The sequence below is a fragment of the Pantherophis guttatus genome, chromosome 9, assembly GCF_059756535.1.
Source record: "Pantherophis guttatus breed Tessera chromosome 9, ASM5975653v1, whole genome shotgun sequence".
In the NCBI taxonomy this organism is placed as follows: domain Eukaryota; kingdom Metazoa; phylum Chordata; class Lepidosauria; order Squamata; family Colubridae; genus Pantherophis; species Pantherophis guttatus.
In genome coordinates this window covers 26903775-26921441 of record NC_142071.1, presented here as the reverse complement: position 1 = coordinate 26921441, position 17667 = coordinate 26903775, and the positions used below count along the sequence as shown (strand labels likewise).

The 17667-nt window shown below is 46.0% G+C and overlaps 1 protein-coding gene across 15 annotated transcripts in view; it reads left to right on the top strand.

Moving 5' to 3' along the window:
* The window catches only part of GRAMD1B (GRAM domain containing 1B), a 213299-nt gene extending 198884 nt beyond the window's left edge, over window positions 1-14415 (top strand). For all 15 annotated transcript variants that reach the window (XM_087875685.1, XM_087875678.1, XM_087875679.1 and 12 more), the window contains 3 exons: window positions 6267-6374; window positions 6587-6704; window positions 7659-14415. In XM_087875685.1, the coding sequence (XP_087731811.1) occupies window positions 6267-6374; window positions 6587-6704; window positions 7659-7748 (316 nt within the window). In that variant the 3' untranslated portion in view covers window positions 7749-14415. The remainder of the gene's footprint in view (window positions 1-6266; window positions 6375-6586; window positions 6705-7658) is intronic.
* The last annotated feature ends 3252 nt before the right edge of the window (window positions 14416-17667 follow it).

The following is a 17667-nucleotide window of genomic DNA, read 5'->3' as shown; positions in this document are numbered from 1 at the left end:
ACCGGTCTACTCATTTGTTTTTGGAGGCACCGGTCTACTCATTTGTTTTTGGAGGCACCGGTCTACCCATTTGTTTTTGGAGGCACCGGTCTACCCATTTATTTTTGGAGGCACTGGTCTACCCATTTGTTTTTGGAGGCACCAGTCTACTCATTTGTTTTTGGAGGCACCAGTCTACCCATTTATTTTTGGAGGCACCAGTCTACCCATTTATTTTTGGAGGCACTGGTCTACCCATTTGTTTTTGGAGGCATTGGTCTACTCATTTGTTTTTGGAGGCACCAGTCTACCCATTTATTTTTGGAGGCACTGGTCTACCCATTTGTTTTTGGAGGCATTGGTCTACTCATTTGTTTTTGGAGGCACCAGTCTACCCATTTATTTTTGGAGGCACTGGTCTACCCATTTGTTTTTGGAGGCACCGGTCTACCCATTTATTTTTGGAGGCACCAGTCTACCCATTTGTTTTTGGAGGCACCGGTCTACCCATTTGTTTTTGGAGGCATTGGTCTACTCATTTGTTTTTGGAGGCACCAGTCTACCCATTTATTTTTGGAGGCACTGGTCTACCCATTTGTTTTTGGAGGCATTGGTCTACTCATTTGTTTTTGGAGGCACCAGTCTACCCATTTGTTTTTGGAGGCACCGGTCTACCCATTTATTTTTGGAGGCACCGGTCTACCACCACACTGCCTTTTAACACTGATCAGCTGAATGGCGGCCCTTTGAAGCCCCGCGGCAAGAGTTTAAACAGTTTTTTTCCTTCTAGCCAATCAGCTGGGACTCGGGAGGCAGCAATAGATTGGGGGTGGGGCCAAATAAAAGGTAAGAATACTGCGGGGGGAGGGCGGGGGAGTGGAGGGGGGCTCAGCTCCCGAACAAAGAGAACCGGTTCGGTGACTGCTACCGGCTCGGCTGAACCGGGAGGAACCTACTACTGAATCACACCTTGATTGTTTTACTACTTAAGACATTTTTATCGTTATCTTGATTGCTTTCGTGTTTCAGGCTTTTTATATGCAAATTGGGAGTTGATTGGTCTGAGTTTGGTGGCCGAGGCTGGAATTAGAGGAGAACATGTAGAAATAAAAATGGTCGGCTTAGGCCAGTGATGGCGAACCTTTTAGACACCAAGTGACCAAACTGCGCGCATGCGTGTGCCCAAACTGAAAGGTGCGCACGTGTGCACGAATGTGTGCATGTGTGTGCATGCATGAATAGAATAGAATAGAAGGGAAGGGAAGGGAAGAAAAAGAAAAGAAAAGAAAAGAAAAGAAAAGAAAAGAAAAGAAAAGAAAAGATGGAATATGGAATATGGAATATGGAATATGGAATATGGAACAAAATAGAATAGAATAGATATTGGAATGAAGAATAGAATGGAATGGAATGGAATGGAATGGAAGGGAAGGGAAGGGAAGGGAAGGGAAGGGAAGGGAAGGGAAGAGAAGAGAAGAGAAGAGAAGAGAAGAGAAGAGAAGAGAAGAGAAGAGAAGAGAAGAGAAGAGAAGAGAAGAGAAGAGAAGAGAAGAGAATATGGAATATGGAATATGGAACAGAATAGAATAGAATAGAATAGAATAGATATTGGAATGAAGAATGGAATGGAATGGAATGGAATGGAATGGAATGGAATAGAATAGAATAGAATAGAATAGAATAGAATAGAATAGAATAGAATAGAATAGAATAGAATAGAATAGAATTGAATTCAATTCTTTATTGGCCAAGTGTGATTGGACACACAAGGAATTTGACTTGGTGCGTCTGCTCTCGGTGTACATAAAAGAAAAGATACGTTCGTCAAGAATCAAATGTGTGCATACACGGAGACGTGCGCCCCCATGCAGAGACATGCTTGCATGCGCAGCAGAAAGCATGACGACCAGCTGGCTGGCGGGAGGCGGGGCATCCCAACACTGGCAGCGCAGCAAGAGGTAAGATCTTTTTCTTTCGTGAGCTTCTGTTTCGTCGTTTGCAGGGAAATAGAAGCTCATGAAAGAAACGCCACCGAGATCTGACCTGTAGCGACGGCGCGTGTGCCAGCAGAATGGGCACTGCGTGCCACCTCTGGCACGCATGCCATAGTTTCGCCATCAAGGGCTTAGGCTATAACAGGAATGGGCAATTTTATATCCCGTGGACTTCAATTCTCAACATGGCTGGCTCAGGGAATTCTGGGAAGTGAAGTCCACAGGTCGTACATTTGTCACCGTTGCCCACTCCTGTTTCGGAGACTACAATAGAATGTAATCCTGACAACCTTTGTGGGGTTCTGACAACCTTTTGGGGCAAGTTAGGAAGAAGCTATGGATTAGCACCTCTCCATGCCAGAGGGCAGAGGTGGCCTTCCCACAGATTTTCAAATACTCCATGGCATGAATCCTTAGAGCTTGCCTTCTCCTTGAGAGGTGTCCTGGTCAACCTGTTCTTCTAATATTTGTCATGCTGATGGGTCTAACGCTGATTCGGGCTCTGCTCTGAGGTGGGCTGCTGGGGGTTCGTAGGGATTCGGGAGAACCTCTAGCTGAGATTCTGTGCAGTTCGGAGAACCCCCAAATCCCACTCCTGACTGGTCCTGCCCACCCCGCCCCTCCCAGGAGTCCCCACACGGCCCGTTTTGGATGCAGGTAAGTGCAGAGTACGCACAGAGTCTCAAGAAGGGTGAAAACAGGCCTACTGGAAGCTCAGGAAGGCCAGAAACGGGCCTCCGGAGCTTGGGGAGGCCCTTTTCGCCCTCCTGGAGGCTCAAGAAAAGCCTCCGAAGCCTGGGGAGGGCAAAAACGCTCCCTCTGCTGTGGTGCAGGAGGCCGACTAGGCCACACCCACCATGGCCACGCCCACCCAGCAACCGGACAGACTACCCCTTGCTAAAATTTTTGAAGCCCACCCCTGCTTCTGCTGGTTTCTCGAAGTTGGGTGCTTTCCTGCTACCTCTGTGATTTTCCTGCTCTGTACGTGTCCTTCAGAACTTCCCTTGTGATGTTCTCCTCTCCTAATCTTTGCTTCCCCTCCCCATCTTTTCTCTTTCCTGCTCCCATTAGGATTTGTTTCAGGTATTGGCTTCTTTCCCTTTTTATCGCTGTCCTTCTTTTCTGCCTCTTTCTCTCTTTTTGCATCTCGGTTGGTATAACTGGCTGTCTTTCACTCTGGCTGCCTGATCTCGACTTAGATTTGCTGGTTCTCCATTCTTGGGCTGAAGCTTTTATTATTTATTTTGGCTTTTCCCTTTTTTTTAAAAAAAAAATTACCCCTTGTGTTCTTTTCTGTTCTTCAAACTGAATACAAATAGCACTAGCACGTAGACCTATATACCGCTTCACAGTGCTTTTATAGCCCTCTCTAAGCGGTTTACAGAGTCAGCCTCTTGCCCCCAACAATCTGGGTCCTCATTTTACCCACCATGGAAGGATGGTAGGCTGAGTCAACCTTGAGCCAGTCAGGATCGAACTGCTGGAGAGAGCAGTGAGTTAGCCTGCAATACTTCATTCTAACCACTGTGTTACCACGGCCCTTCCTTCCTTCCTTCCTTCCTTCCTTCCTTCCTTCCTTCCTTCCTTCCTTCCTTCCTTCCTTCCTTCCTTCCTTCCCTCCCTCCTTCCTTCCTTCCTTCCTTTCTTCCCTCCCGCCCTCCCTCCCTTCTTTAACACATAGCACTTAGACTTATATACCGCTTTATACTGCTTTCCAGACCTCAGTGGTTTACAGAGTCAGCATATTTGCCCCCAACAATCTGGGTCCTCATTTTACCCACCTCGGAAGGATGGAAGGCTGAGTCAACCTTGAGCCAGTCAGGATCAAACTGCTGGAGAGAGCAGTGAGTTAGCCTGCAATACTGCATTCTAACCACTGTGTTACCACGGCCCTTCCTTCCTTCCTTCCTTCTTTCCTTCCTTCCTTCCTTCCCTCCCTCCCTCCCTCCTTCCTTCCTTCCTTCCTTCCTTCCTTCCTTCCTTCCTTCCTTCCTTCCTTCCTTCCTTTCCTCCCTCCCTCCCTCCCTCCCTCCCTCCCTTCTTTAACACATAGCACTTAGACTTATATACCGCTTTATACTGCTTTCCAGACCTCAGTGGTTTACAGAGTCAGCATATTTGCCCCCAACAATCTGGGTCCTCATTTTACTCACCTCGGAAGGACGGAAGGCTGAGTCAACATTGAGCCTGGTGAGATTCGAACTGCCAAATGGCAGTCAGCCGGCAGTTAGCAGAAGTAGCCTGCAGTACTGCATTCTAACCACTGCACCATCGCGGCTCTTATGAAGAAAGTTCCAAGCCTACCTCTTTCCATCTGTATTTTTTTTCCTTCCTTTATATTTTAGAAAGCACACATCCCGTTGCCAGACTCAAAACATCTCTGAGTGATGAACCATGACAAATAAGGACCAGACAAAAAAAAAAAAGGGGGGACCCCCAAACAGACAATCAAACCCAGTCACAAACAAAAGTTAAAACCTTAGATAAAACTTGGCAACTTTAAAACTTGTGGCCATCAAATCCCAGAATTCCCCAGCCAGCTATGGGGAATTCCAGGGGTTGAAGTCCACAAGTTTTAAAGTTGAAGTCCACAAGTCTTCGGCATACTGTCTGGGGAATTCCGGGGGTTCCACATCTTAAAATTGGCAGGTTTGAAAAACACTAGAGTAAAAATGTTAAGGCTGGCCTAAAAGTGGCCATTATTGCACATTCCCGAAGGCCTGCAAATTTTTTATGTCCCATGGATTCCAATCCTCAGCATGGCTGGCTCAGGAATTCTTGTTGTGGTCCGCCAGCGGCCAGTGGAGCTGGCAGCAGATTCAGACAGTGAGAAGGTTGGAGAGGAAGATGGGTCAGTCCTGGAGTCTGGGGAAGGCTCTGATGAGGGCTCTGCGTCGGAGGCAGAGATGGGGCCAGGGCCGTCTGACAGTTATCAGCTGCTTTCGGAGTCAGACATCAGTGAGGCAGAGGAACAGCTGGAGCCTGTTCCCAATGTGCACATGCGCAGAGTTGCCAGACGAAGGGAACAGCTAAAGAACAAGGGTCGACTCAGGAGTAAGGCCACAGGTGGATGGTGAATGGCCCCTCCCAGCAGAAATAAAAGAGGAGCAAAAGGGGAGGGGAGTTTGCAGGAGACAATTAGTTTTCCTAATTGATTTGTGACTCTCCGAGACTCCTTGCCAAGTTTTGAAGATATCGGCCTGGCAACTCTCCAAGCCAGATAAGGTCTGTGACTGTAAAATTCACCCTTGAAGGGATTTTTGTCGGGACAAAGAGTCTGCTTCATGCTCTTGGGAACGCCTAGCTCAGAACAATTCTGGGAATTGAAGTCTACAGGTCATAAATTTGTCATTGTTGCCCACTCCTATTTCGGAGGCTACAACAGAGTGTAATTCTGGCAACCTTTAGGGAGAAATTAGGAAGAAGATATGATTAGTGTCAGCATTTCAAACTACATTCGTTCCAGTGCTGACATAAGGAGGAGAAGAGGGGGCAGCTGGCAAGAGGACGCTTGACTCTTCACCTACTTATTTTCCCTGAAGATATTATCCCCTAGGAGATGGGTTGGGAGGGGGGACATTCCTGGGAGCTGAAGTAATAGATATGGGGAGAGTGATTTGGAAGATGGCCAATGAGACGCAGAGAATTGGGGAACGGAAAGGGAAGGTTTGGGGTCAGGAAGTCAGTGTTGGCTTTCTGTCAGGTTTCGATATGATCGGGGACAGATTGTCGTGCTTAAATAAATGAAAGATTTCGTCAAAGACTATCTGTTTTGAAAATGCAATTTATTTGAGACGATATCGAAACCTGACAATTAGCACCTCTTCCTTCTCCATGCCAGAGCAATGGCGACCTTCCCACAGATTTTCAAATACTCCATGGCAGGAATCCTCAGAGCTTGCGTTCTCCTTGTGAGGTCTGTTGTAACTGTGCCAAGGGTGTGAAAGAACTCCTGCCCACTCCCCCAAAATTTGTTCCCCTCCTACCTCGTAAGGCTTCAGGCAACCCTGACCAACAGAGCTGTTTTGCGGAGACCCTTTCTGTCATCCATGTCACCGCCTGCATCGATCGCTTTTTGATTCCTTATTTTATGATTTTTGAGCCATGCTTTCAGGGACCGTGTTTTTGTGATGCAAAATTGCCGACGCTTTATTGTTGGAAGCCCTTCCGAGGGTCTTGATTGCAGCCATGAAAGGAAAAAAAATAAACAAATGATGGGACAGGAAAGAAGAATGGCTGCTGCTTGTCCATAATTCTTTTTTTTTTCCCTTCCCCCTCTCCATTTTTCCTCAGTTTGGTGCTTTTGGTCATCCTTAATCTGTTGCTGTTCTACAAGCTGTGGATGCTGGAATACACCACTCAGACCTTGACGGCATGGCAGGGGCTGCGTTTACAAGAAAGGTAACGGATGCAGACGGAGGATTCTGCCTTGTGGGATTGCAGAACCAAACCAGACCAAACCAAATTTACTCACCAGGGTTTCCTCAAGGAGCTCAAGTTGGCATGCAAGATACTCTGCCCTATAATGCCGGGGAAATTTTGGCCGTAAGAAAGGGTCCCAGCTGGCTTCGAGTGCTTTCATTTTTTTTTCTTCTGCTTCTTGGTCTCAACAGGTTACCCCAATCTCAGACTGAGTGGGCCCAGTTATTAGAGTCCCAGCAGAAATATCACGATACAGAGCTCCAAAAATGGCGAGAGATCATCAAATCATCAGTGGTTCTTTTAGATCAGGTGAGAGCTACCTCCAACCTAGGGGAGAAGCCACAGGTTGTGTGGGCAGTGGTGGAATTCAAATTTTTTTTTACTACCGGTTCTGTGGGCGTGGCTTGGCGGGCATGGCATGGCATGACTTGGTGGGCGTGGCAGGGGAAGGATACTGCAAAATCTCCATTCCCACCCCACTCCAGGGAAAGGATACTGCAAACTCTCCATTCCCACCCCACTCCAGGGGAAGGATACTGCAAAATCCCCAATTCCCTCCCCACTTCTGTGAGAAGGATACTGCAAAGTCTCCTTTCCCACCCCACTCCAGGGGAAAGATACCTCAAAATCTCCATTCCCACCCCACTCCAGGGGAAGGATACCACAAAATTTCCATTCCCACCCCACTCCAGGGGAAGGATAGCACAAAATCTCCATTCCCACCCCACTCCAGGGGAAGGGTATTGTAAAGTCTCCATTCCCACCCCACTCTGGGGCCAGCCAGAGGTGGTATTTGCCGGTTCTCCGAACTACTCAAAATTTCTGCTACAGGTTCTCCAGAACCTGTCAGGACCTGCTGGATTTCACCCAATGGTGGGATTCAGCCAATTAACACCTATTCGGGAGAACCAGTTGTTAACTTTCTAAGCAGGGAGAACCGGTTGTTGGAAGAAAACTTATTTTGTTTTTTCCCACTTTACAGGGCTAATCCTGTAAGGAAGGCAGGAAGGAAACATTCTGGTGGTGTTTCTAGCCTAATCTTTATTGCCCTGCTTACAGAAACTGCCTCTCTGGTTAACCCTTAGTACATTGTAACAACTAAGGCGCTTCGCCCATAGACGTGAGTGATGTTGAATTGGCCATGCCCACACGGTCACATGTCCACTGAGCCACGCCTACCCAGCTGGTCATTAGGCAGAGAACCGGTTGTTAAATTATTTGAATCCCACCACTGATTTCACCCCTGGTGTCTTTGCTTTACAGATGAAGGATTCCCTCATCAACCTTCAGAAAGGCATCGGCTCTCGCGAATATCGGTCCGAGTCAGATGAGAAACGGAAACGGTTCTACTAGCAGGCGGGAACACACGTGGCCAGAGGATTGCGTGCAATATATGTACATAGAGAATGAATATATAGAGAATTATATATATTCATCATCTCCAGATTTTTACGGAAGAAAGAAACATCTGGCGTAGCGAGAGGAGAAACACGGTGCCGACTGAACTCTTAAGCACTGGATGGAATCAGGAACGTCACTAAGGAAGGGCCAGAATGTGATGGAGCAATTGGGCTTTTCCGGCACTGAGGCATTGTGGGAAAATCCACTCTGGCCCTCCTGGATTCATGCATCTTTCTAGGCATTTTCCTGGCTCTTTATTTGTTTGCCTGCCTCTCTTTGGCGGGAGCGGGGAAGACGTAGGAAGCTCCTTTGGAGCTGATCTTTAACTAGTCTTGGCACAAATGGCCTATTTGTTCTGGCATGGAGGAACTGTTGTGTTATTTTTCTCGGCAAGAATGCGGTTGGCCGGCTTTCCCCCCACCCCCACCCCCCCGGGCGAGTCTTCAAGCCGGCTGCCAAACAGAGCATTGTTGCTTGTTTTCCACCCAAAGGGTCCCTTTGCAGGATCTCTCTTTCGTTGGCAAGTGGACTTGGGCACATGCTTCCCCCCCCTACCCACGCTGCTACTTTGGCGGAGAACGGGCCGCCCCGGCGTGCGACAGGACGAGTTTGTTTGAGGAGACGAGACAGGAAGCTTGTTGTGCGTGCACGCATGGAAGGGCCTTGTGTGCAGCTCACTCAGGTGCTAACTCCCTTTGTGTAGGACGAGTTCCCCCATGTGGCCATCGTTGGCCACAACGATGGCGACTTTGCAACTTGTGGATTTTGACTTCCCAGAATATCTGGCTAAAGGAATTCTGGGAGTTGGAAGTCCACAGGTCATAAAGTTGCCATGATTGGCCATTCTTGAGTCATGTTTTGTTCCTTTCCTTGTTTCAGCTTGATGGCCTCTTCTCTGGTGGTGGTTGTCGTATCCTTTGACCTTTGCAGCTTCAAGTAGTTACTCAAGGGAGAGCTGTCGCTCTGCTTAAAGGGCTATCTGTATCTTGCAGAGATACCAATGGAGACCCACATCAAGGGAGCTTGAACTGCTCTCGTGTGTAAATGTCCACAGCAAAACAAAACAAAAAAAAAGGCAACAACAGATTGAGCCGCAACCCAGGAACTTGCCTCAGCTCACCAAGGGATTTTTAAAATGTCTGCTTTGAAGTCTTTGTTCCAGATCTTTTTTATTTATTTAAGCCGTCTTGTTTCTTGTACCCATGTCAAGATGGAGAGTTGAGGAGGAAGCATAAGGAGAAATAATTTTGCTTTCTGTACTGAGAGATGGGCTTCACATTGTTGTGTCTGTCAGCTTGCATTCATTCACATGAAGCTCTTGTAAAAATTTGAAGGACACTTCCGAAGGTGCATTCAGCAACTGCTCGACGCAGTTCCTCCTCAGCAGCTGATTTCAAATGCAAGAATGCATTTTAATCCTTTAAAGCAGGGGCGTCCAACCTCGGCAACTTTGAAGACTTGTGGACTTCAACTCCCAGCATTCCCTAGCCAGCTTTCCGTGTTGGCCTGGAGAATTCTGGGAGTTGAAGTCCAACCAGTCTCCGAATCTTAAAAGTTGCTGAGGTTGGATTCTCCCTGCTTTAAAGAAAGTCCTTCTCGGTGGTCCTTAAGCGATCAGAGGCCAAAGCATCGCAGCTCCGCAAAACACAGGCACGAGAACATATGTTGGCTGAGCTGTGAACAAGAAAATACAAAAGCGTTTTATTTTTTAGGACTTTTCCTTGGGGGGGGGGAAATATATGTTCCAACAAACGATGATGCTTTTCTTTTGTGGATTTGGTCAAAGCAAACATTTCTCTAATTTGGAATGAAGCAAACCGAAGACATTTTTGTGGGCGGGAGGTCCGTTTTATCATGCAAAAGGCCATCGTTTCCTAGAAGGCCAAAACTGAGCCGGTGGATTCTCTCTACCTTCTAGTGTAAAACTACAGATTTCCAGGCAAGAAATCCAAAGAGGTTTTCCCTTCTTTCAGGCTTCATCTGGATGGTGCCCTATCAGTGTTTAACTGATCTGCACCAGGGTTGGGCTTCAAAAATTTTAGCAAGGGGTTCTCTGCACGGTTGCTGGGAGGGCGTGGCCTAGTCTGCCTCCTGCACCACAGTGGCAGTGGGGGGCATTTTTGCCCTCCCCGAGCTCTGAAGGCATTCCTCGAGCCTCCGGGAGGGTGAAAACGGCCTCCCCAGGCTCCGGAGGCCCTCTGGAGGCTGGAAACATGCCCATTTCCGGCCTTCTCAAACTTCCGTTAGGCCCGTTTTTCGCCCTACCTGAGCCTCCGCATGTGCCCTGCACTTACCTGCATCCAAAACGGGCCGAGGGGCGGGGCAGGGTGGGCGGGGCCAGCCAGGAGTGGGATTTGGGGGTTCTCTGAACTGCACAGAATCTTAGCTAGAGGTTCTCCCAAACCCCAGCGAACCCCCAGCAGCCCACCCCTGATCTGCACCATATCAAAATATTGTTTATATTGTAGGTTATTGAGTCAGAAAGAGAATTCATATTTGGCACGAATTATTTATCTGAATCAGGCTTTTTTTTTTTTTTTGGTGACGAAAGTTGGCATCTTCTCTCTACACATCGTTGAAAGATAAAAAGGAACAAACCTTAGCCAACCACTACTTTCTCCTTGATTGACTAGTAGAGGCACCACAGGAAAGCCTCAAGAACAGACAGACAAAGCAGAGTCAGCCCAAGGCAGAGTCCATATCCAGATGTTCTCCTTTTGTTTCCAGGGTGGTTGATCAACACGAATGCAAAGTATCTACTTTGGCATCCAAGCTGCTGGATTTTACACCCGGGAGCAAACGCTCAGCAGGTTGGAAGTGAATGAAATTGAGGTTTGTTTGTTTTTTTTAATTTTTCATATGCTCCAACTGGAGAAGCAGGAAAGCTCTTTTCTTCCCCCCTGCTGCGTTTTTCTTTTTTTCTTTTTTCTTTTGCTAGCTGGCTGGGCTAACTGGCAAGAGATATAGCAACCAGAGACAAATATTTCCGTCATCAAAAAAAGATTCTCTTTAGGAAGTCAGAATGGCTTGTGGTCACTAGTGGGGAGAAAAGGGCAGCTGAGAAGATGGTTGACAGTAAATTTGGAACACTTCACTTGAGGGAGGGTTTCTTAGGTTAATTTATTTGCATATATATGAAAATAAGACCGGGTCTTATATAATTTTTTGCTCCAAAAGATGCATTAGGGCTTATTTTCTGGTTAGGTCTTAGTTTTGGGGAAATACCATACTAATTGCATCCATTTGGCTGATGATCTTAACTGGGGCTTATTTTTGGGGTAGGGCTTATATACCAAGCATCTTGAAAAATCATGCTAGGGCTTATTTTCTGGTTGTGTCTTACTTTCAGTGAAACAGGGTGTTTGTGTGTGTGTGTGTGTGTATACCGTGCACACACACACACACACACACACACATATATATATCCTGTTTCCCCAAAAATAAGACATCCCCTGATAATAAGCCCAATTGGGCTTTTGAGCGCATGCACTAAAATAAGCCCCTCCCAAAAAATAAGCCCTCCCCAAAAATATTAAAACATATGTGCAGTCAGTCCCCGCCATTTCCTCTGGTTAGGGTTAGGGAGACAGAGCTGGAAATCAGGTAAGACGGCAAGAGGAGCCCCCTCTTGCTCCATGTGCCCCAAAATAATAAGACCTCCCCGAAAATAAGGCTAAGAGCTGATTTTGGGCTTCAAAAAAATATAAGACAGGGTCTTATTTTCAGGGAAACACAGTTAGGTTTGGGGGCCACCAGAGCTTTCCATTCAACATAATAGAAGTCTCGTAGGAACCTCCTCCTTGGAGGATGGAAAGGGAAGAGCAGCTGTGAGGTTTTGCTTCCTACTTAAACGAGGGTGTTGTGAATTACTGTTATTTAAACAAAAATATTTTCTTCGAAAGAGTGGGTGGGGGCACAATGGTTTGCAGGACAGACTGAAGAAAACTGTTTCGTGTAGCCTTTTTTTATTTCACTTGATTCTTTTCAAGAGACTTTGAAGAGAATTTGGGATTGGTGGTCATTTTATAACAGACTCATCACAACAAAATGCATTCTCTCCCCCCACTTCCCCGCCCCCAAAAGTCTCAAAACTCTCTTTTTTGGGGGGCAGAGAGGAGCAGCTGCATTGCTTTTAATCCCTCAGAGTTTTGCCCATCAGCCTAAACCATGTTTGTTCCATTCGGAACAGAATTAAAGGAATGGGAGATATTCACCGTGGTGTTAAATACACCTACCAGAAAGTGGATTTTGCTTCATTTATATGCAAGATTAAAATGGAGGTTTTTTATTATTCAGGAGACACATATTATAGGTGTGTGGAAAGGACGTGGCTCTTCCTCTCCATTTGTCTTGGCTTCTCTTCACACTCGTTGTGCGTCGTCCACCTTTCTCGCGATCAAGAGTTGTGGTCAGCAAATGGAGCCCCTTGGTTTTTCTTTTTTGACTATGCATTCCGCGCTGCTAAGCTTGTCCATTTATGGAAGAGCTTTGTCAAGGGACGCTTGGTATCTGGATATAGTTTCTGCAGTCTTCTTCCTCCACTTCCAGTTTTGATTTCTGAGGTTCCGAAGTCCTGGGGGTTTTCATTTTTAACGTAGCTGACCGTTCCTTTTGGCTCCTGCAACAGTCAATCCATAAAACCTGTGGTTGGCTTGTCAGTTTTGTAGCAGAGTGCATGAAGAGGTACCAGAAGGACTTCTTCTGCTGAGAGAACTGGTCGATTGGAACCTCCAGAACTTCAGAAGGTCTTGGTGAGACCTTCGTAGTCCCTAGCGATCCATGTTCTGATGTGGATCTTCATCTCCTGCTTTCCTCTTTAAGATTGTTTCTCATGCTCCGCTCTCTGGCTCATGCTGGTGGAAGCACAGATGACTCCTCTTCTTGTGCCATTCATCCCTAGATGTGCCAATCAGCCAAATGAGAGGGTTAACTATCCCGGCTGCAGCCACAGAACCCTGCTTGTTGAGAACACGTTTCTCCTTTACCCTCCCACCCCCACTTTCTTGAAAACAAGCAACATGGGACATTGGCTCCTTTAGGATTTTTGCCCTCTTAAGTGGCCTGACTTAATGCTTCATCTTCTGGCCAACGATGCATTCTGAAGTGGTAACAAGGAAGGCAAGTTCTCCCTTTCTTTATCACCCTCAAATCTGCTGCTCTTTTTTTTTTTTTTTGACCATGGCTGCTATGAAGATAACAGCGGTGATGGTTGACGATGGTGATTGTCCGTGTTTACATTACCTCATTTTACTTTGGTCAGTCGAGGCGTGGTAAGGTTTGAAGGACAGATGTCCACTTCAGATGTTTCTCCATGGGTCAATATTTTCCCTAGCGATTCTGAGGTCTTCGTAGGGCAAAGTTGGGGGGAGCGTACCAGTGCGCTCCCACAGAGAGGGACTCCTCAGGGTGACGTCAACCAGGCAAAGTCGGCTGGTGACCCCCAGGGGGAGGGCCTTCTCTGTGGCAGCTCCTGCCCTCTGGAACGATTTGCCCCCGGAGATATGAAGGATATCAGATCTCCGGGTCTTTCACCGTGCCCTGAAAACTTTTCTTTTCCATCAAGCAGGGCTGGCGTGAAACCCCCCCCCCCTCTTTTTTAGTTTTTTAGTTTTTAGCTTTTAATTTGTCAATGGGTTTTAATTCGAATTGTTTTAAATTTGGGCTAAAGTATGTAATTCTTTTAATAATTTTAAATTTTGTATTGGTATGTGTTTTAGTTCTGGCTGTGCACCGCCCTGAGTCCACTAGGAGAAGGGCGGTATACAAATTGAATAAAATAAAATAAATCAATAAAATTTCCAATAATCCAGCTCCAAAACAGGAACAAGTACCGTGTTTTCCCGAAAATAAGACCTTGTCTTATATATATTTTTTGAACCCTGAAATAAGCGCTTGGCCTTATTGCCATGCACTCAAAAGCCCGATTGGGCTTATTATCAGGGGATGTCTTATTTTGAGGGGAAACAGGGTAGCCATCTCACGATGGTTCCCTGCATGATAAGGATGGAGGGCATCCATCCATTTCTCTTCTTTCCCCATTTTTCCTCTCACTTTAAGCATGACATTTTGGTCCCCACAACTCATCTTCTTAAGCTGCCGCTTTTCTCCGGCTATTTTTCGACTCCCTAAAGAGGAGTCCCCTTTTCCAAAAAAAGGGGGGGGGAACTATAAAGGGACTGGACAGAAGGCCAAGTAATATTTCCCTTCTCACCTTCCCTGCATTCATGACAGATGGAAGGATCTGGGACAATTCACAGCATAATTCTGGAGCCAGGCCACATGCTAAAAAAAATTCTCTCTCTCCAACCCAACCCAACCCCCCTGCCCAACCCCCGATTGTGTGTACGCGTGTGTGAGGTTGTGTGCGCAAGTGTGAGTGTGCATAGGATCTGTCTGTGCGAGTCTGTATCTATACTAAACTTTGCGCTGTGCGCGAGGTCTAATATCAGTTGATTACAAAAACAAAAATGAAAAAACAGAAACAGAAAATCATCAGCCAACCACAAGCTTGAGTTGATAGAAGCTAGGAGTTATACAGGCTACAAAGCCAAAATCTTAATGTAAAGTAGCTAGAAAAAAGAAATGGAATAAAAGTATGAATAAAATATAATGAACAGAAGACCGGAGGTGTCATTGGTTTTTTATTATTATTATCATTATCGGTGCTCTCTGTCAAGTTTCCGAAAGATGCCCTCATTAATTCATGAGCTATGATCCAAACTTCAAAGGAAATATAGTCATTTATTGTTTCATTGTTTTATTGTTTTATTGTTGCCTCTTTCTACAGTCGCTACGCCTGGTTTTTGGGCGTTCTCCCGTAGAGGCAAAATCATTTTAACCAAGTGTCTTCTTCAGTGGGCTGATACCCAGACAAGACTGATCAGAACTCCACACGAACTGCTTAGATTGGAAGACAGATCTCCCAAAGTCCGGTCTTAAATTATGGAAGCAAGTAGAATTAGGAAGCATTTATCTCTGGGAAAAACTTCCCGAGTTTCAGAACTATTGTCTCTCTGAGAATAATACCCTTTGTTGCTGCTGTAAAAGTCTAAAGAAAGGACTCTAGTACAAGGTTGTCCAATCTTGGACGCTTGTGGACTTCAACTCCCAGAATTCACATTACAGTCAGTAATGGCTGGCTGGGGAATTCTGGGAATTGGAAGTCCACAGATTTTCAAGTGGCCAAGATTGGACATCCTCGCTCTAGTACACGACTGGAGTAGATTAGGAAGTGGATCTTCACTAATGTCAACACGCAAGTTTGGTTTTTTTTTTTAAAGAAATGAGCTTGGAAGAAATGGTGATGAATCTATGATTTTTCCCAAGTGAAGCAGAGGTGGGTTTCAGCAGGTTCTGACCAGTTCTGGAGAACCTGTAGTGGAAATTTTGAGTAGTTCGGAGAACCGGTAGTAAAAATTCTGACTTGCCCCGCCCCCATCTATTCTCTGCCTCCCAAGTCCCAGCTGATCGGGAGGAAATGGGGATTTTGCAGTAACCTTCCCCTGCCATGCCCACCAAGCCATGCCATGCCCACAAAGCCACACCCATAGAACTGGTAGTAAAAAAATTTGAAGCCCACCACTGAGGTGAAGGTTCAGTTATGGTTCTCACCAGCTCCATATGGCGTGGCTAAGAGATGGCACCTATAGGAATTGTAGGCCCGTGTCTGGAGGATCACAGATTTATCCATCCCGACATTACCACGAAGGTGAGTCCTCTCCAACTTGTAGTAGATGGTTGGGAATCCTTAAATCTGAATGAAGAAGATTGGGAATCCTAGGGGTTTTGCTAGAAAAACCTGAATAACAGGTGCGTTCAATTCACGGGACGACGTCAATAGCTCTACGTCAGGCAGCACATTAAAGCAAACTGGAATTTTAAATATCAAAGGATCAACTCTGAATATCAAAGGATCAGACATCACGTTTGAAGTCTTTGGGCATTAATTGGCCGCCTTCTGTTTCTTATCTCCTCTTCCAGTTTGGGAAGGGAAGGGTTGCGTTGCAGATTTTCTCCGAGGTTTATGGGGAATTTATTTATTTATTTGTTTTTTTTGGCGTAGGAAAAATCAAATGATGGATGGGATAGTCTCAAAAAGAAAGAATGATGGTTTGTTCTGAGCTTGGCAGGACTACACAGTGATCCAACCCTCCCAAAAATGTCACAACATGTTACAACAACATACATACTATGTGAATAAGGAACTAGTCATAAGCTTCCTTCTAATGATACGGATGCCATAGACCAGAAGTCTTCAAACTTGGCAGCTTTAAGACTTGTGGACTTCAATTCCCAGAATTCTCCAGGCCAACATGGAATGCTGGCTAGGGAATTCTGGGAGTTGAAGTCCATAAGTCTTAAAGCTGCCAAGTTTGAGGACCTCTGCTGTAGACCTATGCAAAGCCATTATGATCAAAAGCTCGACCTGCCAAAGGCCTCGAGTTTTAGTCCTCCACCTGAATCCCAGAGCTCATTAACAGTCACTGAGTAGATGAAGCCCACCTAGAAAAATAAAGATTGATTTAGCCCTGTTTTTCATATCCACTTCAACTGCAGCCACAACTCTTTTGAAAGAGATTTTTGTATTCCCGTTCTGTTCGGGAATGTGGTGTGCGGTGACCGAAGAGTCGATTAAAATGGCTGCCATTTTAACTACCCTAAGGGGAAGCTTACCTCTAAAGCTGAATTAACAAGCCTCTTTTTCAAATGGAAACCAGGCACTGACCCATTAAAGGTAAAGGTAAAGGTTCCCCTTGCACATATGTGCTAGTCGTTCCCGACTCTAGGGGGCAGTGCTCATCTCTGTTTCAAAGCCGAAGAGCCAGCGCTGTCCGAAGACGTCTCCGTGGTCATGTGGCCGGCATGAGTCAACGCCAAAGGCGCACGGAACGCTGTTACCTTCCCACCAAAGGTGGTCCCTATTTTTCTACTTGCATTTTTTACGTGCTTTCAAACTGCTAGGTTGGCAGAAGCTGGGACAAGTCACGGGAGCTCACCCCATTACATGGTGCTAGGGATTCGAACTGCTGAACTGCCGACCTTTCGATCGACAAGCTTAGTGTCTTAGCCACTGAGCCACCGCGTCCCTCTTTTAACTACCATAAGGGAAGCTTATCTTTAAAGCTGAATTAACAAGCCCCTTTTCAAATGGAAACCAGGCACTGACTCATTACTGTAAGCAAAAGATGTGCATAGGTGAAGCACTAGGGATTCGAACCGCTGAACTGCCGACCTTTCAATCGACAAGCTCAGCATCTTAGCCACTAAGCCACCGCGTCCCTATGTTAAAAATATGTGTACGAGTAAATTCTAGCCAATAACTCCTTCATCCTACCAACTTTCTCACCAAATTTAAATTCCTAAAAACCCGATCAGGGGGCAGCAGGTCCCATCTTCTAAATTCACAGCATTGCAAACGTGATTTAAAATGTCCCAAATCTCCTAAGCAACCTTCAAAACCTTCAAAACTTCAAAACTTCAATTTTGGAGTGGGGGAAGGGAGGATTTATCAATTGAATTTCAGAAGTCTAGGAGTGCCATCTAGTGGAGATTACAGGCCCTGGGTTGTCTACGGAGGTTCTCACTCATCCATATCGTGGTTGTCCCAAAGATACTTTTATTTTAAAGGTGACTGGATTTTCTGATCACGACATTTCGCTTCTCATCCAAGAAGCTTCTTCAGTTCTAACCGCTGGAACTGAAGAAGCTTCTTGGATGTGAAGTGAAACACCTCAAAGAAAAATCCGTCTTGCCTTTAAAATAAAAGCACCTTTGGTGACAGGCACTGAGTTGCTAATTCCTTTCAGAAAGGTTGATTAGAAGATTGAAAAAAACCCCTTAAGTTTATCTCCCCTGGGCTACTGGTATGTGG